Source organism: Temnothorax longispinosus, chromosome 12 (genome assembly GCF_030848805.1).
Source record: "Temnothorax longispinosus isolate EJ_2023e chromosome 12, Tlon_JGU_v1, whole genome shotgun sequence".
Taxonomy (NCBI): Eukaryota; Metazoa; Arthropoda; class Insecta; order Hymenoptera; family Formicidae; genus Temnothorax; species Temnothorax longispinosus.
Window position 1 is genome coordinate 10,190,402 of NC_092369.1, and position 27,238 is coordinate 10,217,639.

A 27,238-nucleotide genomic window follows, 5' to 3' on the forward strand; every position below is an offset into this window, starting at 1 on the left:
TCAGTGTTTCCCGAACTGCTGTCAGTGACAGTTCCTCGATCATGCGGCGGCGGATCTTCGATCATTGATCCGTATCAAGAATCGAGATATTTTTTTTTCTCTCTCTCCGATCTGCCGGTAATTTTTTATTCGCGTTGTTGAGTTTCCTCTCCGTTCGTACTGTTTTCCCATTGAGACGCTGCCAGGAGGATCCTTCGTTGGTTTTCTGCTCTCGCGCGGTGCTACGAATCACGCGGGGCGTTGTTGTTGTTGTTGTTGTTTTGAGTAATTGGAGCAATCATGGTGAGTACAATTTTATTACACATTTGCCGTTAATCGAGCGCTGTATTGAAATATATTTTCATCGGCACTCTTTTACATAATGTAATCCGAAAACGAAACGACTTGAGAAGTATTAAATTGTTCCGCATTTTTGTTCATAATTCGCACATTATGAGCAGAAAATTGCTGTTCGTAATCGACAAAAGAATCTATTAAATTTAACAATTTAATTATAACACAATTATTTAATCGTGTAATTAGGCCGATTGTGTTAAATTTTTATTTTTTTTTCTTAGTTGATTAGAGACAGCAATTATCTAAATCCTATTTACCCTCTCTGATTTGCGCGCATTAGGTAAGAGACAATTCCTTGGCTGGCAATCTATCTCGATCGCCCGGATCTGTCGGAGATCCTCGACGGAGAAAGAAAGAGAGATCGCCCGAAACGATTTGCTCCAATTTCGCGATTACCGCGTTCAGTAGAGAGAGACCATCGAAATTGTTCTCTCGCGCGGCGAAGAGATATTCCGCGGTCGGATATATCCCGCGTGTCCGACGTGTTTTTCTTTTCCACGCAGCTCCGTTTCCAAGCCGTCTGATCTTCTCGCACGACGGAGCTATGTTACATCACGCGTGTGAATTTATGCGAGACCACCGTGGAACCGGTCCAGAAAAAAGTTCGTTACGAGTGTAAAATTAAAGACGGCCGCGAGAGAGATCGCGATCGTTGGCCAGTATCATTTACCGCCGGGCGTCGATTTGGTGGATCAATTGCGCGTTCGTCACGGGATACATTGAAATCACCGACGATACTTTTGCCGACAAATCTGAATAAATCTAAACGACGAATTTGAAATCGGCAAATGTTTGTGTCGTTGAATACGTTGCGTACTATTAATCTGTCAAATTCGCTATTATCCGAGTGATAATTATTATAATCATCATTGATTGGAAACAGCCGACTTATCGAGCATATCACGCGGCGATAAACATCGAGTATCTACTTAGACTTTCGAGCGCGTTGCGACATTCGCGTAAAAATCCGCTTGAGCTATAGTAATGATATAATATTAGATACAGTAATGATTCTGCGACAGGTATCCTGCGCGTCCGCATTACACACATATACACACACACACACACAGTCAGGACTTTCGGTAGAGACCCGAGAACTTGTTCTGTCCTTCCGGGTTATACCTGCGAGTCCTCTCACTTTCGTCGTGCGACGACCTCGACTTATTATTTTTTTTTTTTGGTGTAACAATATAAATCCTTGCCGGACAGCGGCATCGAAATCACCGAATGATCGCGTGACGTCTTCGTCGCGTGTGGGCGGATCTCTTCGCTATGGGATATATGGGAACGAGCGAGTAAAAAGTGGACGTATCTCGTCGCAACCTTCGTTCGCTTTACGTGCGCGTTACGTCGTGCAGAATGCACCTGTTCGCGCGTCGCAAAAACGCAAATCTGCGAGGATTGTAATTGAGTCGCTCTCGGGGAACTTTTTCACTTTTCACTTTTCATCGCTCTCGATCTCAAGTAGTCATTGTGCAATTAAATCCCTTTCATTGCTCCGAGTTAAATGACTGTACGTGATTACGGCATAAATATTGAGATATACGTAACAACTTTAGAAAAGAAAAATTCTTCTTTAAATGCTTTGTACTCAAATAAGCTATGTTGCAATAATGCAATGTCAATATTAAATTCTTTAAATGTCAAGCCGACTGTTCCATTAAGACGCTAAATCATCGCTTCGCGATCATTACAGATCTATCGTACACATTGCAACTTTCTATCTCATCCTGCCACGCCCCGAAGTTTTGAATTAAACGTCCTATACATAGCATATGATGCTGACGATAATTGAAACTGCTGCAGCAGCTTCAAACATTTTTTTCCCCCCCAGAAAGCTATTAACGTTTTATTTACAAGGTTGTGACAGAATATCAAGGCCCGATCGTTTTTTAAATATTTATTTTTAATACAAGAGGGACACACATCTTCCACATCATATGATTCGAAACTCGTTCGTACCTCTTCATCGCGATCACGAGACGCAATGGATTGCGCTGAATTATTAATGAGCGTCGCTAATCGTGACCAACCGGTATAACGGTGTAAGGAAAGAAAAAGGAACAGACCCGCCTTTTTTTTCTGTTACATCCACCGGTGAAACTTCCGAGAATCGGGTTTTACAACATTTCGCCGTCGCAACACTTTGACATTCACTCCTCCGTTATTACGGCGACGCGACGACGTCCCGGTTATTCCGAAATCATTTCGGGCATTTTCATGTATGCGAGAGGTGTTACATTACATTTCAGAACAGTATCAACCTTATTGCGAGATTAAACGCTCACGTTTTCTATTTGTCTCGAGCATCTATCCACGATATGCCAAGAGTAATTTATCGAACGTTGAACTGACTTTTAAACGACGAAGAAATAATGCTGCCCACCTCGCAGCAAATACATTTTCGAATACCAGACATTTCGCGCGCACACGATATCTAGATATGCAGATTCGATAGATAGATAGATAGGAGATTCGACGAAAATTCCTTCCAGAAAATTATCCCGCCGTGTAAGAGCGGCGGGAATGCGAGAAACAGGTGTGCCGCAAAATCGTTGACAGTATAAAATATAATATTTAATCACGCGCGCCCAAAGAACCGGGCGGACATGCGTTTCGCGCCGTCAGCGACTCTCGACAAGTGAACGTATACGCGCAGCTACCGCGGACCTCGGGCTCGAGGTGGGCTTTGATTATAGAAATTCGACCGGATTCCATCGGCTTTCTATCGCGATTCTTTTCCGCGGGGTTACGGCGCGCCGCATCGTGCACCATTTATCTCGAATTACCGAAGCCGGATTGTGCGACCTAAACGAGTACTCGGGACATCGAGAGGAAAGTAACAACGGCGACAATCGACGACACGTAATTACGTGTGCAAGCTAGTAGGTTTTTTTTAGTTATACGTGTTTTAGAAGAAAATTCCGAAAATACATTAGTAATATATTAGTATGCGATTGACAAAGTTCTAAATATTCTCCATAACGTCTCATAAATTCTTTATTCTTTTATAAAAAAAAAAAAATTTTCTAGACCTCTATTTAGTATTGATACTTAAATTTAAGAATCTCGTTATTGTTAGGCGTTATTGAAATAAGAGTCAGTATTGCGAAAATATGTGACGGCCAGTCCTTTTATCTTCTTACAATTAGTTTCTTTTTTTTTTAAATAGATAAAGTTCGTGCTGCAAACGCGCGTGCACGTTTGAGATCTTTTCCGCCGGAAGTGAGGTGAGAGGACGGGCATAGGGATTGTCTCTAGAATATAAAATTGCATTGGAGGAGGAATGTTAGCGCGAGGACGTGAAAAAAGGAAGCGTATCCAGGCCACCCACGTAGCATAAGACTTGTCGTGTTTTTCGCACGGGAAACCGTTGAAAATTTCATAAGCGCGAACGCGCATGTAACATAAAATCCGAATGGAAGTGAAAGGACGATGCGTGGAACTGAATAATAGATATTGGAAGAGCGCGAAGAACAAAATTCTAGAAAGGATTGTGAAAGATAAGAACGAGAAAACGTAAAAAGAAAAGAAAGTAACATTAAAAAAATATATTATTTAAAGAAATATTTATGTATATAGATGCAGAAAAACATTTTCTCTTAAATTATCAAAATAGAAATTAACAATTTTATTAATTAATTTAAATTTATAGCTGAGAATGATTTGTCGTTAAACAGAAAATATGAGAAACATTGACTTTAATGCTATGAATAAAAGATTCAATGTCCGTTCGCTTCTCTGAAATTATGAAAATAAGTATGGCCTCCGTGATAATAACGGAATTGCAATGACAAGTAGAACAATATCTACGATGAGAGAAAAGGTATATAAAACAGCGTGGAAACGGCGGCTCAATTACGCAGTCCGCAACGTTCAAGTCTGCTTTCCAACGTAACCTACATACGCTTATTATATCTCTGGCTAAAGAAAATGAAACCCTTTTTAATCTTCTTATTAACGTGCGTGCATAAAGCGCTCAAAAAGAAAATCGATGCGAACCGATTAATTAAAAATATTTTCCTAAGATCGTGCGATCTGCTTCACCAATATTAAACGAAACGTTTAAAAATCTAATTAAACGGCAAAATATACGGCGATTATTTTATATCTGACTAGATCAGACATATTAGAAAAATAAAGGAATGCGTTCAGGATTATTGAATTACAAGTTAAGCATTAAAGAACCATTGTAAAACAGTTACGTGCGTACGCTGAGAAAAAAAGTTGTTAACTTTACTAAATGTGTTCAACTGATTACCACTTTTTAATTGAAATATTTACACAGAGAGAATTTTTTGTTATATTTTACCCTTAAATTCACTACAAACTTGGGACAACTTGGCAACCAAGGAATTTTTAAAATATATATATTTATATATTTATATATATTTATATATTTATATTTTTTACAAAAGACAAACAACGTGGTAAAAATTACCAAGCAGATTGGTAAATTTTGAAAAATTATTGAAATTTCCTAGATATATTTTAGTAAAATTAATCAAACATATTTTATATTTTAATGTAACAGATATTAATATTTTTTATTATGGTGGATATAGCTCGCATAAAATTCTTGGTGGTACAGGTTGTCCCACAACTACCATGATTTCAGGGTAAATTTTAAGAGAAAATTCTCTCCGTGTACGTATTTAAGTCAAATTTAATCGTATTTAATGTAAGTCGTATTTAATTTAAATACTTAAATATTTTAATAAAAAAAAAAAATAGTAATCAGTTGAACGCATTTAGTCAAGTTAACAGCTTTTTCTTTCTCAGTGATATAATTACATGTAGCCGTAAAAATTAATTTCGTCAATAGCAAGTCATCGCAATTCTCGCGATAGATTGACGTCGAGTGGGAAAAGAGGTAGGAAGTCGATAAGCTGTCTTCTACAAATCAGCAATATGTCCCGTAGCAGGAAACCAGTGGAAGTTTCATAAGCACAACCGTGCGCGGACCACCGAAAGCCCCTCCGGCGGAAGTCAGGTGAAAACGGTTTGCGAACGTGCGTAGCCTGGAAACGAATCGATATACGCACGCATCGAGATGTATTTATAGTGACAGGGCCTTCCCCCGACGCCCGACGTCGGCTCGCGATTTTTAAAACAAATTCGATTCCGCTCGCAAGCTACTGCAGCTAATTAGTAATAAAGAGTACACAGGCAAAAGAAATATTCTTGATTTGAAAATATCTTTATAGTTTCAACGTGGGAATCTTGAAATCAGATTATATTGCGTTAAACGAAGAATGCTCGCTTGAATGAAGTCATAATATAGTTCGCAACTAAGAAAAAAATGAAATAAAAAGTTGAAATTCTTATAAGAAGATATAGATTGCTTCGTACATAAGCAAGATCACTATAATCTTCTTATAAGAACTTTTTATTTCAGAATTTTTTTCTTGGTCGAGCTATATAACTTCATTCAAGCAAGTTTTCTTCGTTTAACGCAATATAATCTCATTTCAAGATTTCCACGTTGAAACTAAAGATATATTTTCAAATCAAGAATATTCTTTTTTTTCTGTATAAAAGCAAAGTAGTTTCATAAGCCGGAAGATACTTATTGGCTCTCTTTATATTCGGTCTACAATTTATGGCCTCTAATTTACGTCGCCTTATAACTATAGCCGAATTAGCTGCCGTATAAACCGATTAAGTGCGCGATAATCAGCAAAGAGTTGTATTCGCATGATGTATGTAATTTTTATGAGATTCTTTCATCCCGAGCCTCGGTATATCGGCGAAAGTTTCGATCCCATCGCTATACGTAGATACACACGCGGCGTGGCCATCGAGTTCGCTCCGACAAGAGCGGACTTTTTTGCTCGGTACCGGGCTGTTTCCAGGTTAAAACGCGCCCGGGCGCGACGTGTTAAACAGGTTGCCTTTATGTAATGCCCACAGCGTAGCGAGTATTGTGTAGATCACCGTCGCCATCGCGATTCTAAAGCCGGGATCTTTGGCAAAGCCGTTTAGATCTCCAAGGATGGCGCGAAGGGAATTGGCGGTGGAGAGTGTTTTGAAACGTGCGGGACAGAAATCTTTTTAAAATGTATAACAACTGTGTGTGTCCGAAGGATAGCGACTGATAGCGATCATGTTTTGGCATTGAAAGTATATATTAGCCAATCGTTAAACGGTATGCGAAACAGGAAATCCGTCAGAATATTCGCCGACACGATACGCGAATTTCTTATCCGTGTAAAGATTGGCTTTTAAGTCGATAAAAACACGAAGAAGAAATCGCTGGCGGAATATTTAATTCGCATCGTAGATGTTTTCTAATTTGGTCGGTGGAAAAAGAAGAAATTGTGTGTATATTCGAATGAATTTTCTTACGAAAGTAACCATACGTAGATTGATATCACATACGTCATTCAAGGTTAATTAACTTGGAAAGTGAAATTCGTCGCTACGTGCCGTTTTTTTTTTAGGTTGCTCAATGTACCGTGCCTTTTTCAGGCGTTGTTTTCTTCATTATTCTCACAGCATCGCGCGGTAAACCTCGCGCGCATGGAATAACGAACGTATATTTCTGTTTTGTGATATCTGTCACGTTAACATAAAGAAATGAAGAGATACCCCGCTGGACACGTACAGAATTACACGCGACGTTTACAAAGATCTACTTAAAGCAAAAACGTTTGCTATTAGAAAACGTGGCTGGAAAGTCCTTAATATTAAGTTTAGATATTTTTTACAATGTTTTTTTTGTAATTTTAGAAAAAAAATCTAAATCTTATAAAAATAACCATGCAAAAATTACATTATGTGTCGTACGAAATAATTAGAGTAAAATTGATATGTTCTTAGTTTTTGTTAATTGATATCAACATTTCACCATTTATTGCAAAGCAATTTATAGTTAATAATCTAGAAATGAATATACGTTACAAAAATATCTCCAGTTGTGAAACTTGTGAAATTTATTCCAAATATTTGTCTTATTACAAGATATGAGATCTCGTAGGATATATGAGATCTCTCCTAAAGACCCTTTATATAAATGTTACACGAGCACATGTATGTCGGAACAAAGCGTACGCTTTGCTCGTGGGAAAAATGAGAATTACCCGCTGTTTCGAGTCGCAAGAGATAGGATTGCAATCATACTGTGTGGGCAAATATCGTGAGATGAGAAAGGAAGATCGATCTTGAACTGATAAGCGAGAATAATTACATTAATGCGTTGAAGCAATGCATTTTTATTCTAATAAGATGTAAATAATGGGCCACGAGCGAGCAATTAGAGAAGTTCCGCGAACGGAATGAAAAAGAAAAACGGCGAAATCGTATACGAAATGTTATAGAGGCAAGCACTTACATTGCAATGTGTGATTGTGACGAATATGAAAGACAATAAAAGCAAAAGGCTGATATGTTGTCAGCAATTTATTTTACATTTCTGCTCGTAATCTGATTAATTGTTTCAATTATTCCTTTAATCATTACTTCACTTTAATTCAATAAGATCAATAAAATAAAAGTATAATCACTTAATTTGAGATGTAAATATTAATGAATAATTTCTTAATGCGGTATTATTAATTTATATTGTTGTATATAAGCTTTCACTACATATTAGCTTATTATTAATTATTTAAATAAATTGTATAAAAACTTGTTTAAGTACAACTGTGTTTACAATGTTATATTCTTTTTATACATGCAATTAGTTAAAATTAATAAATAATTTGTGGGATTTACTGTAAAAAGAGAAGATAATTTTATTCTGATGATGAGTGTTTCTCTGAAATATTTCAAATTTGTCGACAAATATATACTTTTGATATAATTAACGAATTTTATATAACTGCTGCACACTTCACGTATGAAAAAGACGTCTTTATAAATTATAAACGCTCATTCGCTTTGAGATTTTAGCACATCAGCGAAATGCCATTTAATTGGAAAGTTTCTGGAAGGAAAAACGGAGAACAAATTGTTGAACCGTGAGAAACGTTAAGAATATAGATTGTACTTTGGGAAAGTTCGGCGTAACCATTGAACGTACGAACTAACGGAAATGATTAGACGAATAATAGATAGTTTCTTTTTTTTTCACCGCGCTAGCACTTTCACCCAAACCCCGGGTTAAACGTTAATTGGCTGTTAATGAGCGGCAATTCCCTTCTTTTATGAGTGTAAAAAGTTTAGCGCGTGCGCGTAATTGATATTTTGCTGCATCGGATATGACAGATATGGGATTATCGGCCGCGTTATACGCCGATGCGATTTGCACGATGATCCTCGGCGTTCTAATTACACGATATAGGGTGAGCGGTAAACCGGGGAATGAGGAAACCGTGTGGAAAAACGGACGATCGTGCATCGATGCGGATGTAATAAAAACTTAGAACGCCGCGTATTTACATGTCGCAGCTGCGAAAGACGCTAGCCGATATCTTGCATCAGCATAATGCAAAATGTTTATAGCATCACTATATAATTTGATAATAGCTCCATTCCGTTTGGTCGTATCGTTTTAGCATAAATTATTTAGCTCGATATATCACGTACACATTCGTTATTTCTAACAACGTGCAATTCCTGCAAATTGTTTACAGCAATGTAACATTTTAGCAGATTTTAATGATGAAAAATACTGTAATTTATTCATTGCTAACGGCTGAATAAAAACGGCTGGTTGATAAAAAAAAATTGACTTAAGATAATGAACGTGATTTGTATAAACTATAAATATGCAATATAATTGCACGATAGAAGCGGTGAGTCAATGCGGTGACTCTTAACGAAGTTAAGATAAAATTACAGACAGTTTTATTTTTTCACATTTTAAGCTTTCACTCGTTTTTAGGTCAAGCGCTAATTATTAGCTAATTTAAAAAAAAATTGTGCTGCACACAAAATTTAAATTTAGGTGAAAGTAGGAGGAATCGACAGGCGATGTGAGATTATCGCTTAATTAAGTGAACTGGTTTGTAGTCAAAGTCTCAAATGTGCCAACTATAGCTAGCTGTGACCTCGTTGGAGTCTACTTAATTAAGTTACGAATAAATAATTATTTTATCGCGAGAAATGCGCTTTCACGCATGAGAAATATTATATTCAGCTTGTTTGAAAATAATAACAGATTCATTTATGTCGAATGGAATTTACAAAGGCAGTATAACGAAGAATGATTAAAATTGCTAAAAATAAAAAAATAATTATGTCTAGCTTCGATGATCTTAATACTTTTCTAAGTTTCTAAGTTTCTAAGTTGTATAAGTAGAATAATAAGAGAAATGGATTTATTCAAAAACATAGGTATATGTACAATTTAATGCAAAAATGCAAACAACTCATCTGTATTATTAACATAAATTGTTTTTATCTCTGAATTAGAATATTGCTCATAATTTCTTACCCATATTAATCAGCCTTTTTCTATTCAATTTGATGAATATAATCAGTCCCTTTTTTAAATACTTCGTATACTATACACATATTATATTTACAGTTTTAACAAAAAAAAAATACGATCTATATCCAGTGCAATTTTAATCAGCAACGACTCTAACAAGATATAAAATTATAAAACATATGAGATACACATCAGTTGCCAATTTCAGTGTGACTTTACAAGCACGCATAAATTAACGCTGATACATAAAGAAAGATAATAATTAGTCGCGTCGAGTGTCATAAACCGCATGTCATTGCACGCCGAAATGAAGATTGAAGGTGAGCGTCCTGAGGTCGCGGCGAGCAAGAAGAAGAGGAGTATATCATTAGAGCACGCTTCTCGGTGTACGGCACTTATAGTAATTATTACATCAGCGTGCAGCGCGCAAATTACCGTTAACGCGTCGGATATATATATATGTATGCGCCGTAGCGGCGGGAGAGCCTCGCCTTTCAAGTTTTCATAATCGGCCTGACGCGACGAGAATTATTGCTCGGCGCGATTGTAAAACACCATGAACGGCTCGCTGTTCTCTGTCATCCTGACAAATCAGGCGGCAATTTACATTTAATTGTCGCGGACCTTCGCCAGAGACGTTCTCTTCGCGCTCAGACCCTGATATTATTGCCGCCGACAAGATTTATTTTTTAGCCGTCACGTTTTTGCGGATGCAAAACAATCCGTTGCTATCGATATAAACAAATATTATGTGCGTGTGAGGACGTTGGTAAATCCGCATAAAAATTCTATGATTTGCATGTTTACACGGATCGTAAAATGCAGAGCGAGGACAGAGAATCCTTTGTAAGAAAGAATACATAATGCAGTAGCATAATCGTATTTTTCCTCTTAGACAGAAAAGCTTGAAGAACTTGAAAAGATTAGAGAAAAATAATTTCTTATCCGCCAGAATGCCTTTTTAAACGCCAAGAAAAACACGGATTACTTTAATAATAAGATAATAATAATATTATTAAATATTATTGTTAAAAAGGTTCCACCAAATTAAATAAGCAACAAACTTATTATAAATTTTTTGTAAGTAATTTGATCAAGAAGACATTCTGTTGTCGTTAAAATTAAATTAAATCTATTTCTGAAAATATTTAATTAAATTAATTATAAATAACATAGTTTGTCACAATGTTCTTCTAAGAAAAAATTAGCTTTAAAAATTGTCATGTAAAAACGTCAATATTTGAATAATATACATGATGATTATGGGACGGCGCGTGTACGCGCGAGGAATAATTTTGCATGACTTTGATTTTCACTAAATTGAATATGCGGTCGCTGCCTAGAAAGTCTAGCGTCTAGCTAGCTAAATCTCGGCAACAAAAAATTTATTTACAACCGGTAAGAAGAAACGCGCCAGTTGAAAATCGTGTTTTAACTTTATACACATCGAGCGCATATAAGCTTTCGCTCGATTCCTGCCACTATACAGTAGTAACTGTGTCATCTCTGCAGACCTACATTCTACAGGATAAACAGATTAAAATACAACGCGTTTATTTGAAGATATTTTAATACGGGTTATTGATAGCCTATTTATTTATTTAAGTGCGACAATAAATAATCTCCGATATATCGCCTTTACGAAAAAATTATTTTAACTTTATAATATAATATACACAAAAAGTCTTTGTAAATTATTTAAATTATTCAGAGTTTTACGTGTAATCATCCTATAAATCGCGAAGAGATACACGTTATTGACTGAGCTTATCCGATTCTTCCGGAAAAGATACATAAATGGCGATTCTACTGCACGGAACACATTTCTCGATGAGAATTTAGTATTAAATCGATGAGAGGGAAAAGGGAAAACGGAAGAAACGAAAGAAAAAGAGACATGAAATTACCTTTGTCGATAAAAGTACATAATGACAAGGCTGTCATCTCTTCCGTTTCACCTTCTTCAACGCATCTTCTGTATCTGTATCTCGATGACTTCTAAAAATCTTAATTCTAATTTTAATCTTCGGCCAATTGCAAAAAACCACAATAATGGAGAGTGCGTATAACGAGGCTGGAAAACATGCCGAGGACGGGCACGGTGGAAAAGAATGGAGAGCGCGAAGAGAAAAAAGGAGCGCAAGGCTCTCGAGAGTCGTATAAAGGAGGTAAAAGCGCGGTGGAACGCGTGAAGAAGGGAAGTCGCGAGGCACATTGACGGAAACCCACAACACAGTCTCGACAAGAGTAATTCGAGTGCGGAATGCACTTTGGGACGTATAGGAATTCGATGGCAAGCGGGAACGCTTGAAAGTAGAAAATGATGAAGAAATACGAAAGGATATATGTGGAAGGAGATATCATCTATAAGATCATATATAAGCATGAAAGTTTATAATTCTCAATTTTTGCGTTTACGACCTATAAAAAAGTATATCTTCGTGAGAGGAAAAACAGTTGTTGCGAAGAATGTAGGCTTCATTAAAATGCAATCAAATGCAAAAGAGCGCGTGCGTTTATGGTAAAACGCACATTATAATTTGCTCGTAAATATAAATACGTAACGAAATTTTATTTGAAATAAGACTTTATGAGATGTACATTTCGTAAAAATATTATATAAAATTATATATAAATGAGATATAATAAATTACCTATATTATATATGCTTCATATATTTACGACGTGATTTACCTTCGTTTTTGCTTTGTGATACATAAAGGAAATTGTAGGCATAGATCAAATAACTTGAATTTACAGTCGCTGATGAAGCGGTCGTTATTAATAACTGTATCGTACTTATGACGGTATGACGGAAACGTTTCTATTCAGTGCAAGAGGTCGACGACGGTAATTCAATAAGGAATGTACACGGAACGTTCCGGAATTCGAGCAGAAATAAGAAAGCTTGACGCCACGGAAAACAATATTAAGATATAACTGAAAGCCGCTATTACGAGAGAAATTTGCTATTAACATTATATAAAATGTGCAATATTAGGGAATATTTAAGTCAGAACGTAGAAATTGATGTAAGAAAATGACATTGACTCTCAAAACAAAAGAATATATAAATTAATGTAAATTAAGATTACATTTATTAAAATTGCAAATCAATGTTTTTAAATTAATTTAAAAAATTTAAATTAGATCGCATTCATTATGCGAAGGTGATATTTAACACATTTCTGTAGGTACTATTTCTTTCTTTCCAATTATTTTTATTATTACGTAAACAATTTAAATACATAGAATACGTTAAATAATTTTATCAGAGATTTTTTAAAAATTATGACTAAAGGTACAGAAAGCATATTCAAGATGTCAAGTGGATCGCATGAAATTTTCAGTGCGATCGCTATTATAAGAGCAGGGAATTTAAGCGCGTGCGAAGCTAGCTAAACGAGAGCGCTCGACTGTAAACCAGGTAAATGTAACGAGGTGGCACGGTGAAAAGAAAGCCTAGCGCAGTACAAACCGGTAGGAATGGATTAGTTGCATCTCAACGGTACTCTGCTTCTACCGTCGCGCGCAAGATCGCATGACTCGTGCGTCGAATTCTATAGATCATCTAAATTGAATTGGTAATTTATTACTCTGACCAGACAAATTTTGACTGTCGTGTTGAATGTACGATACTTAACAGGACATAACATATGTTTAATAAATTAACTGTAATCGAATTGCGTAATCGAAGTGCCGATTTTAGACCGCAAACTTACCACTATCGCATTATTAATCATATGAAAATATATTCTTTATCACTTATTGTTCAGTTCAATTACACTACGGCGTGTCGCGTTGTAATGAAAATTACAGACGACATACTCAGACAGCAAAATCGCGACAACAATACGCGAACGGTTTGCGCCGTTCGCGAGACAAGCAAAAGGGAAAACGCGCATTAATTGTGACTGGCCGCGGTGCATAATCGTCAGCATAATTGCATTTCCCTCTTAATAGGCGTCGCTGAGAATCGATTTCTCTCGTCGTTGGCGGTGAATCAACAATTAGACGAGTGTCATAGCTTTACGCGGCGGATAACTTTCGAAAATCCCGAACTGCTTACGCGTATATATGTGTGTGTGTACTTTACATGCGTACGTATAGAGTCCGCGTATGGAAGCGAAGGAACGTCAAGTGAAATTTTCACGGATGGACGGCCCCGCTGATCTAGAATCTGCTGCAAAACCGACCAACAAAACTCGCGTCTGCATCCTGCATACATATACTGATGATTAGCGCATCAAATGAAACGAGATAGAATGAGGGCGATTGGCGACGTAATGCGAGCCTCGTCGGTTTTCACAATTTCAGATGCTAATCGGCGGAATAACGGGGGATTGAATCCGGTGTTAATTTCCGACAGTGTAATTTAACCTTCTGTAGACACGAAAGTATGCCTTGCGCCGATCTCGTCGTTGTTTTACAATCGCAAATCATTAATCCAAGATCATTTTCGCGTATTTACAGTATATAGAAACTTAATGTGGACACGAAATTGTATACCAATTTCACTTTGTAATAAAATATTTTTGTTAGCATCTATAAAGTATGTTATAAACAAGAAGCGGATTTAAATTAAGCTATAAAGTCAGTTATAAAAACAGAGACGTAATAAACATTAAAATATATAGCTGTAAAAAACACGATTCTCTATATTACGTACTCTTCTTTTTTTTAATTAAATTCTTTGCGCATGGAAAAGTACCAACTCGTTTATTTTGCATAAGTTCTTGATTCTAAAACTTGTCTAGTTTTTTGGAATTGTAAATACATATATTGAGCACAAATGGATTTAGCATTACGTTCTGTTTGAAACTTTTACTATCACCGAACACCTAGTAGGAGACAGAACAGGTGGTAATTCTCCAATTACCTGTTCTGTTTTTTATCTTTTATCTTTTATCAGATTGATAGAAAGATTAAGAGACCTGATCATGCGTGACGAAATGACAATAAAGCCTGGTCTCTCAAATCGGGTTTGTTATTAGCTTGTATCTTATTAACCTGTACCTTGTAACTTATTAACTGCTTGTTAGTTTATATCTTATAACTATAATTGAGATAAGTAATTAATACTGCGAGAATCGGGAAATCAATTATAAAAAGCGAAGAATTCTGAAATATCTATGCAAGTTTGAACATTGCTATTTTTGATAGTAAATCGATCAAATAATCAACAAAATATCATTAATTTTATTTAACAATAGGCTATAAAGTTGCGCTTTTACGTTAAAAGAAAATAAAACTCTTCATGTCAAAAGAAATGTCAGAGTGATTAATTTTTAAATAGATGTGCAAAATGTGAGCATTTTATCAAAAAATATGTTATTTACATATATTTATAATGTCGTCTAAAATTACTTCTTATTTTATTAAAATTAATTACGTAATCCATAAGCCATAATTATATCACGATGCGATTAAATATTAAAAAGTTACATTTTGCATTATAACCTAATACTTAAAAATTTATAATTTATATTAATTGATCATAAAAATATTTTCTAGCAGTAATAATAATGTTACAACATTACGCTAAAATTGCTATGTTTAAATCTATCTGTATAAGAAAGTAAATAATAAATTTGCAACGTCATGCAACGTTATTGAATTAAACAGGATCAAAGATACATTAAAGATTTAAATCTGCTTGTATAGTCGACCCACACGCGGCTAACAATCGGCAATAAGAAAGTGGTATCGGATAAGGACTTATCATATCGTTGAGATACTTATGAAAATGATTTTAGATACAATACAAAGATAAGAAAAAAACAGGAGCTTTAGTATTGTCGAGAATAGAAAGATGTTAGACTTATAAGAAGAAAAGAAAGATCAAGCAAAAGTTCGCATTAACTGCTACTTTCGAAGCTAATAATGACGTTATACATCATAATCGAAAAGTAGATATTATATCTTCGTAATTTATTATGCTAATTACCAGCGATATTTAGCAAAAATATCTGATGCCGCGCTTTCACTCTGTATGATTATATACATTTTAAATTAATATGAAATATTACTCGATCTGTCACAAAAATAGATTTATTTAAATTTCTCTACATAAAAATGTCTAAAACGTATTTAATCGTGAAAGAAGAGGCCGATTGGACAAGCGCTTCGAAACATATTTCTGTTCGAAGCGAATACAACAAGATTTTCGTGAGCTTCGTGCTGTTCTTTCTCCTAAGAAGACACATCGAAGAAACCCGATATACCCGCGATTTAAACATCTCGGGCATATTCCCTTAAGATTTACGTCGGATTGCCTCGCATCCGCCGGAGCGGCGCGGCGCGGCGTACGGCGAGTGCGCGCACGCGGATAGAGTAAGGGGAACGTTGGAAATTATCATCCTGCCAAGTCACGGATACTTGACTGGCTATATAACACGAGGGAGTCGTGCACCGTGGCAATAGGAGCCGCTCGTTCTAAAAGTCCGGCATAGAAATCTCTCGCTCTCTCCACGCGAACGGACGTGCATAGCCGGCCAGCCAGCCACCAACGACGACACGACGACGCAATGCCAGCGACGAGACGATGCAACGAGAGAGTTGCGACTGGCGATGGCCTCAAGATACTTGAAATCACGTCGAAAACCTTGAATCGTTTTGTATATTATTTGAAAATTTTTGTAAGTCTCGAAGATCTGTTTTAAAAATATATTTTCTTCCTTTACAACACTTACCTATACATTAGCGTTTTAATACATCCACCATTTTGCAAATATAAGTAACAATATTTTATTTTTAAGAATTTGAAACGTGTTTTAATCGAATTTTTCTTGAACTGTTAGAAATTTTTCAAAAAAGGAACCTATTAGTGTTGTACGTTTCAATTCTTTTTCAGAAAATTTAAGAATTTAATTATATAAAAATTTAATTTGTTTTGATACCGAATATTATTTAAAACCGGAAATTCTTGAAAGTTTTAAAAATCTCGAATCTCTTCTTAGAAGAATTTTTTTAAAACGGTTTAAATATCTAAACATTCAAAATTCTTAAAAAAAAATTGTTATCTGTTTAAAAAAAGAAAAGTGTATTAAAATAATGATATCAATTATGAAATAAATATGTACACATTTAAAAAATCCAAGACTTGCAAGATTTTTTGAAAAATTGAGGCAATTAAAAATTTTCATCATATATTCAAAGTGACTCGAGCCCATCACTATTCATCGCTGGTTGCAACAACGGCTGCAGCTAAAGTGCACGAACTACATGAGCTACACTTGTATGCAAATTGCAAATTGTGTTAGATGCGCGAGGATGCGAGGAACGCCTTTTCCTGAGACTATAGACACGCGACGTTAATCTTCGTCGTGTCCGCACGGTTAATTAATAACCGAGCTAACAATTGTCAGTCCAAAAGTATAACGTGGAGTCGCTCCCACGTTAAAAGCGAGCGAGAGCGCATTTTGTGACGCACGGCGATAATACGCGTTCCGACAATGGGCAATGAAGCGAGAAAAAAATAAGAAAGGGGGCGGGCACGGGCAATTTTTCGTTCGATGATGCCATTGTGTAGCGTGCGGGGAAGTATACGAGTGAATGAAGCGAATGTGGATCGCGCAGGTTCTCGTCGTTCGCTCGCGTCTGCAATGACATTCATGAAAGATAAATGATGCCAAGAAACACGTATGAAATGTACGTGATGCACTAAAATAAAATTCTCACTCCAATCATAATTGTAACGATAATTAATAAAAATTAACAATTTAATAAGACAGACCTTTTACTCAATTTGACATTTTAATCATTTCAAAGCTATAAATTATTGTAGATAAAACGTTCCTAAACTTTCACCAATTAAATAAAAACATTTCCTTATTTGCTCTGCTTGAAAAATTATTATTAATAAAAAGGATATTTTAATCAATAATTTTATGCAAAATCCTATATCATCTATATTAATAAATTTAATCTATATATTATTTTTAGTCTTATAACAAATTTATAAAGCGCCTGTAACAATACGGAGATAATCCAGTTCCGTTCGTAAAACGCAAACCTTTATGCAAAGTGAAATCGGAACAGAAGAAAGATTAAAGGCATAATTGCATTTTCTCTTCAACGCCGACGTCGCGAGGTGCGAATTAAAAACTTGTAAATGTCTCGAAGAGATGATGACAATCTCTCGCGTACCGTAATCGTTGGGAATATTTTGCCTATGGGTTCCAGACTTAATAATCGCGAGTCGCAGCTTAAAATCTAGGGTAATCCAGGCCTTCTGGGCGAATGGAAATTCCAAAAGACACACGCGAGCGATTTATAAAGCGGGACAAAAAAACCATCGCCGTGTTGACGCTCCCCCGTTCGTCCCCGATGAAAATCACTCTCGATAAACCGCATCGCGCGGAACGGCCACTTTGCGGAAAGAGAAGAGTTTCACTTCGTCTCTCGGTATATACATATATATATATTAGAACGACTGCGGCGGCTCGGTTCGCGATATAAAAGCGGAGGATCGCGCTTCGCGCTGAATAATCATTAAGCCGCGTGTATATCGCGTAATGATATTCAACGACGATCACCGCGGTCCCCCTTTGACGGGAGGGGGGGTGGGAGGGTTCACGAGGTTAAGAACTTTCCAGACTCGTGGCTGGAATACAGAATCGTACGGATGTTAAAAAAGAAATCCGCTCGTCCCCGCTGAGTCCCCGGTCGGCCATGGCCTCGAAAAAAGGATCGGCTCGGTCCGCGCCGCGGCTTTTTTTTTTCTTTTTTCTTGCCGTTTGCAATAATAATTAATACGAGCGAGGACGACGGCATTTTATCCCGGTGCGGATCTATCCTGGCGAACAAAACGCGATGAAGCGTGACTTCCATCCTGATCTCACGCGAGCCTACCGGGAGTGAAAACGCGATTGGCGTGCGAAACGAGAACCATTGCATTGTTTCATGCATTAGAGAGATAATTATTCCAATGCGTCTTTAAATTCTTCGTATTTTATCTTGAATGCAAGATAAGTAAACTGTACAACGTTGAATATTAACGTATAATAGATATCCTTTTAATATATCATTCAACGACTGGTAGCTTTCGTTCACGGTGAAAATTATATACGAGTTATTCCGAGTCGTAAACGCGGTTCATTCCGATATTCTTTATAAGATATATCCAGTAAGTATAAAAAATGATAATCTTCTCTCTCGGTGAGTTTCAGGTAGAAATAATTTTAGATAGAATACGTACACACAATTATTTTCTTGAATATTTCCTCGCCGCTCATTATACTCACTTATCCATTTTTCACTCAGCCAAGTACTTATTCCATGAGTATACATACACAACTATTCGCTTAGCAATAGATTATTTAAACCGCAAACTACTTTCGCATTTCTTGGATGCCAATGAGAACAGCTTCGCGTTGAATCATTTCTCGATGTGTGTAATGTCACTGGGACTAAAGTCTCGTCGTTACATTAGCATTATTGGCATCGCCTTGGACATAATTTTCCACACGCTTCGAGAATGCAACGCTCACGTTGCATTATCTACCGTGCTGTGAAATATTGGCGAAAAAAATCCGCTTGTAAATCGAGCCGTCGGTCAAGCGTTCTAATCCGCGCTAATGGAACAAATCACGATTGCATTAGAAAAACCTAGATGTGAAATTGAAAAATACGTAATTGTGTTGCGAGGAGAAAAGAGCGAAAGTGCGAAATATATCTTCATCGCTCAATTACGTCGTTAATCTCGATTTATCCGCGAGAGAAGTAAAATTTGAGGTCATCAGTTCAATTAGACTCCTAACGCCATTTGATTATCAATACATCGTTCTTCAATGGGGGGGGGGGGGGATTCTTACTGTCGCTTATTGTAGAACAATCCATGATTGCTTATAAGTATAATTGATTGTCAGAACCGTGAACGACTTTTCCCACCGTTGCCTTTATCAGGCATCGCAGATACTAACGAGCGAGTACGATCTATTCTACATTTCTCTCCCCCCTCCAATCACGACGTTGTAAATAATACTACGCAAACTATAATCCTGGAGAACTAGCTATATCTCGGGTCTTTGACCTTATATCGTGCACGAATAGTTACCGCACCAGGGAGAAAAAAAAATCTGAAGTTATGCAAACGCTTCTCAAGTGGATTTAACAGCTGATCTAACCTAACCTAACAGGAATCAAAATCAAGTGAACCGAAGAATTGTCCGTTTAGCAAGGCTAAATTTTTCATCAACGTTTTCCAGTAAAAAAAATCAAGCTAATCATTTCGCAATTTTATCTCCATAATAGATAACAGACAGTATTTCTGTTGCAGAAGTCATAATTATAGGTTAACTATCATAAAACTGATGTAATCGATTTTATGTAAACATTTTCCGCGAGACTCTCGATCAAAAATGATTCAGACTCATTAAACTCTCGTTGCACTTACTTTATTTCTGCCCTCTGCTATCTGCGTCTTCGTTTTCCTTTCAGGTATCGACCAGCAGAACTACCTGGAGGCTGCTGCTCGTCTGCTTCGCGGTGCTGCTTCTGGGCCTCCTTCAGCACGCCGAAGGTAACTCCACGATTCCCGCATTCATCAATTCCCATCGTTCATACTTTCGTGATAATCGGTTTGGAAATTATAACAGTTTACACTTTTGGAGCAATCGCGGGACTATCGGATGAGAGTCTATCAATTATTATTGACAATCAACGAAACGCGTCCTTTTAGTACAAATTTAGTCTTCGACGGCCTGGCGGTTAATTTCTCTACCGGCATTTTGATTACATAAATTTTTTTATTAGCGATCGGTCGCGACAAGCTCGCAGATAGCGATCGATCCATCAAGAGCACAGTCACGCGAGAAAATGTGTGTGTGTAACCTTCCGGTTAAGCAAGCTCATATTATACAATACCCTAAAAAAAGCGCAAAAGGGTTCCTCGTCGTTGATATTGCGTCATATATGCAAAACGATTTCAGAGTAATCGATTCTATTCGGGTGAAAGGCACCTGCCTTTCGAAGTTTCGTGTCGTATATGCGTGTAAAAGCGCGAAATCTTACGTAACGCTAAAACGCATAATATTCGTGCATACGTTGCGCAATCTCTGTAGGAAGAATCGGAGCGAATTTACGTAATTATCCGGCGATTGTGTGTGTATGTATCGTCAGGCGCGAGAAAGAGATTCCGCAGGCCGACGACTTCCGCCCCGTCGATCTCGAGCGATCAGGAGGTCTCAGCCAGTGTCAACAGGTTCAAGGTCACGCGAAATCGGGTCAGCAATAAGAACACGAAGAACGAGCTTCAGCCCGGCAAGACGAATAATGACTACAAGGTAGGTGTCACACAGCATTTATCGAGCTCACGCTGATAATAAATGTTATCGGAGCGTAAAATCCAAGTTGCTGTCTTTGTACCAATCGGTTAATTACTTTTTCTTAAATTAACGAAATCACGGAGCTTTGGAGTTGTTCAACCTGAACCGCGACGCTCTAAAAAAAATTATCAGCTTTATTATCGTAAAGTTGGACCGTGAGACTTTTTCGAGATGCGTATCTCGAGATGATTTGTTTAACAGGTCGAGTGGAGTTACTACTTGGAGTTAACGAGATCTTGCTCCTTTAACTCTTTACTGTACAAAAGAATTTTGAATAGTACATTCTACTGTTTTGATATTATTCATATTGTGGCAAACAATGGCAAAGTTTTATTTATAAAGAATGAAAAATATAGTAGTACTATTATATATCTTGTAAATCCAATTATAATTTTGATAATCTATTATGTATTAAGTTGGCCAATAAGTCCGTGCGGTTTTTTACTTATAAATTTTACTTATAAAAAACCGCACGGACTTATTGGCCAACCTAATATATCATAAGATAAGAAATAACGTTAGCTATACCTATTCTGTGCTAATTTTCCATCCTCTCCGCAGCTCGTGTGCTATTACACGAATTGGTCCCAGTACCGCACGAAGATCGGCAAGTTCCTGCCGGAGGACATTCAACCTGACCTCTGCACCCACGTTATCTTCGCCTTCGGATGGCTGAAGAAGAACAAACTAACCAGTTTCGAATCGAATGACGAAACGAAGGACGGCAAGATCGGTTTGTACGAGAAGGTGGTGAATCTTAAGAAAGCCAACCCGTCCCTGAAAGTCCTGCTTGCAATCGGTAAGATTGTTTAGTATATACTTATGTCATATTACCTGCTCGAAAATCAAAACTAAATTATTAACGTAATTAATTACGCGGTCGGCATTAATTTCTTTTGTAATAATCTATCACGATCTTTAAAGTTTACGCAAGTTTTAACTAAAACTATGGCGTTATATTATTTTCTGTATGACCAGGCGGCTGGTCCTTCGGCACGCAGAAGTTCAAGGATGTATCCTCGACGAGATACGCCCGGCAGACCTTCATCTACAGCGCTATACCATATTTGCGGGATAGGAACTTCGACGGCCTTGACATCGACTGGGAATATCCGAAGGGCGGGGACGATAAGAAGAACTATGTTCTCCTGCTGAAGGGTATAAAGACTCGCTTTTTAGAAAGATCAGCAACAATGTGAAATCTCCCCGAGACTGGAAATGTCAGACGCACGTTAAATCTTGATAAGGCGGTTATTGCCTATTGTTTTATCTCCGTACGGGATTACGCGAGTTCAACGTGCGACGTGCCACTTGACATTTTCACTCTTCGCGCGCGCCGTACGTCGCGCGTATATGTCCGTCACGTTGCAGCTTGAATTTACTTTTCATCATTTTCCCGCAGAGCTGCGAGAGGCTTTCGAGGCGGAGGCGCAAGAGAGAAAGAAACCCCGTCTTCTTCTAACCGCCGCGGTACCAGTTGGACCTGACAATGTTAAGAGTGGATATGACGTCCCGGCAGTTGCCAGGTATAATAGTATAATAACGAAAAATTAGATAAGGATATAAAATATGTATCTAAAAATGGTAATTATTTGCATTAAGACGGCTATACGAGACTACAATTATTAAATTAATATGAAACTAAATATAAATATTAAATCACATATCACAAATATTTCGATCTTTAATTTTTCATGTGATTATGTGTAGTAAATAATATTTTATTATTATTTTATAGTAAATTAACAAATTTTGAACGAAAATAATTTGTATTATTTAGTTTTATTTTTCTCGGCACGCGATTCTGCAGATACAATTCAAATGTAAAGTGCGACGCGTTTACTTTAATTGCATTTATCATGTCTCAATCGCGATACGCAGAAATGCATTCGACTGACAATGTACTTTCATCCACTTAGTTACCTGGACTTCATCAATCTTATGGCCTACGACTTCCACGGGAAATGGGAGAGGGAAACCGGTCACAATGCCCCGTTGTACTCCTCGTCATTGGATTCGGAATGGCAGAAACAATTGAGCGTCGACAACGCGGCCACAATGTGGGTCAAGCTGGGCGCACCGAAAGAAAAATTAATCATAGGCATGCCTACCTACGGCCGGTCCTTCACCCTTTCGAATTCCGCCAACTTCCGCGTACACTCTCCAGCTAACGGTGGCGGAAAGGCGGGCGAATACACCAAGGAGTCTGGTTTTCTCGCATATTACGAGGTACCGTGGGGATGAGGAGTTCGAATTTGTTTCAAGTGTATTCAAACTAATAATTTGGACATTATTTTATTCTCCGCTTTATCAGCGCAGCTAAAGTTGCAGTCTTTTATTTAATTTTTTATATGCAAATTGCAATTTTTAATCATTGCATCACCACTCGATTAGGAAATAGCAAAAATTTGCACAAAATAAAAATAAATTTGTAAAATTAAACAATAAAAGTAAAATCGTTTTTTAATGTCAGATCTGCGAGATGCTGCATAACGGTGCCGCTTACGTTTGGGACGACGAGATGAAGGTACCCTATCTGGTGCACAACGATCAGTGGGTTGGTTTCGACGATGAAAAATCGACCAGGAATAAAATGCACTGGCTGAAGAGCAAGGGTTACGGAGGTGCGATGGTGTGGACGATCGACATGGACGATTTCAACGGCACCGTTTGCGGTGGGAATGTTCGGTATCCTCTGATTGGCGCGATGAGGGAGGAACTCAGGGGTATTTCGCGAGGTTCCAACGCCAAGGACGTTGACTGGTCGGCAGTTGCTACCACCATCACGGAGACGATAGTGAAGAAACCGGAGCCTTACAAGATTGCCGCTTCGGAAGTGCTCAACAAAGCGAAAAAGTCTATTCAGAAGACTACGCTTGTCATTAACACTCCGATCCAGGGTAATCTTTCCAAGTCGGATTACTAAAATAATAAAATTGTACTCTTATAATTATCTTACATAAAGTATTCTTTGATGAGCACGTATGTTTTAAGATTATCGAGAAAGATTATTTCTATTGAGATAATGTTTATAATTAGAGTTTAACCGCGTCATGGTAAAAGTGTTTTTATAAATTGGCAGAAAGAGAGGCGCAGACCATTTGTTACCTGACAAATTGGTCGCACAAGAGGCCAGGAATGGGACGATTTAGTCCGGAGGACATCGACCCGACTCTCTGCACTCACGTGGTATACGCGTTCGCTACTTTGAAGGATCACTTACTTACCGAAGGAAGTGACAAAGACGCTGAAATGTATAAGAGGCTGATCGCACTTCGTGACAAGAATCCAGACATTAAGGTATTTATCACCTAATCGTTTTGTTGAAAAATTCAACGAATTTTTATCGTATCATTGCCCTATCGAAAACATTAAAGAATTTTTGTAAATTCTCATCTCGAAGAAAATCGAATCTTGTGAGAGTTAACTGAACTAGAGGTTCCAAACCTACTTCTCGATCTTTTTTTAGTTTTGAAACAACTTTCTAACAATTATAGATAAAAGAAGATAATTGAAGCTTAGGACACAGATAATAATAATGTTATTTGAACAAACAAATGATTGAAATTGAACGCAGTCGCTTATATTTCAACAATGTTTTCAGATTCTACTTGCGATCGGAGGATGGGCATTCGGCTCGACGCCCTTCAAAGAACTCACCAGCAGCACATTCCGGATGAACCAATTCGTCTACGAGGCTATCGATTTCTTGCGAGAATATAAATTCGACGGATTGGATGTTGACTGGGAATACCCGAGGTATTTCCTTTGCTTCAAATGTATCTTGTATTTCGTTCGATATGTAACGTATATATAATCTTTTGAAATATTTTTTTTGCAGAGGAGCCGACGATCGAACGGCCTACGTTAATCTTTTGAAGGAACTCAGGCTGGCTTTCGAAGGTGAAGCAAAGAGCTCTGGCCAACCGAAGTTAATCTTGTCAGCCGCGGTGCCTGCGAGTTTCGAAGCCATCGCTGCAGGGTAGATATCGCAAATATGTTACGATTAACAATGACAAAAATTTATGTAAACGCAGTACAGAAAAGAGTGACACAATATTTTGTATCTTTTATTTTATAGTTTTATAATATAAGAATGTTTAGCATGTTAGATGATTACAGCTCTATTTTTTTAGATACGACGTCCCTGAAATATCTAAGTATCTGGACTTCATTAACGTGATGGCATACGATTTCCACGGCCAATGGGAGAGACAAGTTGGCCACAACAGCCCATTATATCCTTTGGAAAGTGCTACTAGCTATCAGAAAAAGCTGACAGTGGTAAATAAATATATTCGCATGCTAAAGCCTTAATCTTTTTGAGCTGTTATGAAATTTTTCGTATTTGATTTTTAGGATTACAGCGCGCGAGAGTGGGTGAAGCAAGGAGCGCCAAAGGAAAAGCTTATGATCGGAATGCCAACGTACGGTAGATCCTTCACCCTGGTCGACAAGGATAAATTCGACATTGGTGCACCAGCGTCTGGTGGTGGAGTGGCCGGAAATTTCACCAACGAATCCGGATTTCTGTCTTACTATGAGGTACGCAATATTGTTTTTTTTTTTTGTAATACTCAAGTGCGCTGATTTTCTATCTATTTAAATAGAATAATTAAGACATTTCGTATATTATGTTTTACGAACCTTTCGATAAAAGAATGCACAATAAATTTTATAAGCAATATAATCTTTATATTGTTTATGTTGCACAACGAAATCTAAATGAACATTTCGTAAATAGGTTTGCAGCTTCTTAAACGAAGACAATACGACTTTAGTATGGGATAGCGAGCAGCAAGTACCATTTGCATACAGAGAAGATCAGTGGGTTGGATTCGACGACGAAAGAAGTCTTATTAACAAGGTAATAATAATGAAAAATTTATTAAGGCATATAACTTTAGGGTATTTGAATTAGATATAAAAATTAATAATTGAAAAATAAGAAAAAATTAGTATAAGTAATAATTCTATCAAAAACTTATTGTAAATAAATATTTTAACATTTATCGTATATTTTTTAACTTTATAATAATGTATTCTTAATGCATTCGAAGACTATTACTCAAGAATATTTAATATTATTTTTTGCGCATTAATTGTTACACATATCTTGTGTTTACGCAAGCATCCCTTACAAAGCTTGAGTTATATTCCTTTAGATGAATTGGCTTAAAGAAGAAGGCTTTGGAGGCGTAATGATCTGGTCAGTTGACATGGACGACTTCAGAGGATCTTGCGGAGCGGGAAAGTATCCGCTGATCAAAGCAATGAAGAAGGAGCTGCAAGACTATAAGGTCAAGCTGGAATATGACGGTCCTTACGAAAGTAACTTAAGAAATGGAAAATACACCACTAAGGATCGTAAGTAAATCGATATACATATAACATCGTAAATTTTACGATAAGAATGACAATTTTATTATGCAAAATATTGTACGTGAAAATAATATTACAAAAAGAATATCAGACTCTCTAAAATTAATAAAATTGGAAAAAGATGGGTAAGGAATAGGTGACAAAATGATTGAAGAATTGATCGTGAAAATAAATTTTGCAGCGAACGAAGTGTCGTGCGACGAAGAGGACAATCACATATCTTATCACGCGGACAAGAATGATTGCACGATGTACTACATGTGCGAGGGCGAGCGCAAGCATCACATGCCCTGTCCCGTGAACCTGGTCTTTAATCCTAACGAGAACGTCTGCGACTGGCCGGAGAATGTCGAGGGCTGTTTGCACCACACGCAAGCGCCGCCCGTGTAAAAGCGAAGAGCAGTAACGAAAGTAATTTTCCGCGGTGCGCGAAACTGTGTAAAATAAAAAAAAAAAGCGTTGAGGAAGTATAGGGAAAGTAATTTTATTGAAAGCGTTCATCAATTCGCAAACAATAAGTATATTATCATCGCGCGTCAACGTGTTCTATCTCTCTTTACGAATTTTCTCTCCCATCTGCGCATTCTTCCACAAGTATCTTATTGTCTACATCTTTATTCCTATTTTTTAAGAATTTTTTTTTCCATTCTCGTGTATTTCTGCCCTCGCCATCTGTATAAAGCACAAGTGAAATCATGACAATTACATTTGTAAATAAAGATAAATTCTTGGAATAGCCATTATTTTTATATTACAATTATATTTTCTCTGTTCTCGTTCTCCTCTTTTATGAAAAAACAGCCTTCTTTTTAGTATT

The 27,238-nt window shown here is 37.1% G+C and overlaps 2 protein-coding genes across 2 annotated transcripts in view; one reads left to right on the plus strand and one right to left on the minus strand.

Annotated features, from left to right (window-relative positions):
• Positions 1-20,378, minus strand: part of Mrps33 (mitochondrial ribosomal protein S33) — a 36,398-nt gene extending 16,020 nt beyond the window's left edge. Inside the window, exon 1 of the mRNA XM_071795742.1 lies at positions 20,109-20,378. The gene's annotated coding sequence lies outside the window, so the exon portion shown is untranslated. The remainder of the gene's footprint in view (positions 1-20,108) is intronic.
• On the plus strand, positions 1-27,157 carry Cht7 (chitinase 7). The gene is made up of 16 exons (XM_071795678.1): positions 1-282; positions 20,153-20,234; positions 20,834-20,997; positions 21,601-21,838; positions 22,018-22,197; positions 22,442-22,565; positions 22,959-23,268; positions 23,513-23,939; positions 24,122-24,339; positions 24,644-24,798; positions 24,881-25,021; positions 25,176-25,323; positions 25,399-25,584; positions 25,784-25,906; positions 26,205-26,406; positions 26,603-27,157. The coding sequence occupies exons 1-16, from the start codon at positions 280-282 to the stop codon at positions 26,809-26,811; spliced, it is 2,910 nt and encodes a 969-aa protein (XP_071651779.1). The 5' UTR covers positions 1-279; the 3' UTR covers positions 26,812-27,157.
• The last annotated feature ends 81 nt before the right edge of the window (positions 27,158-27,238 follow it).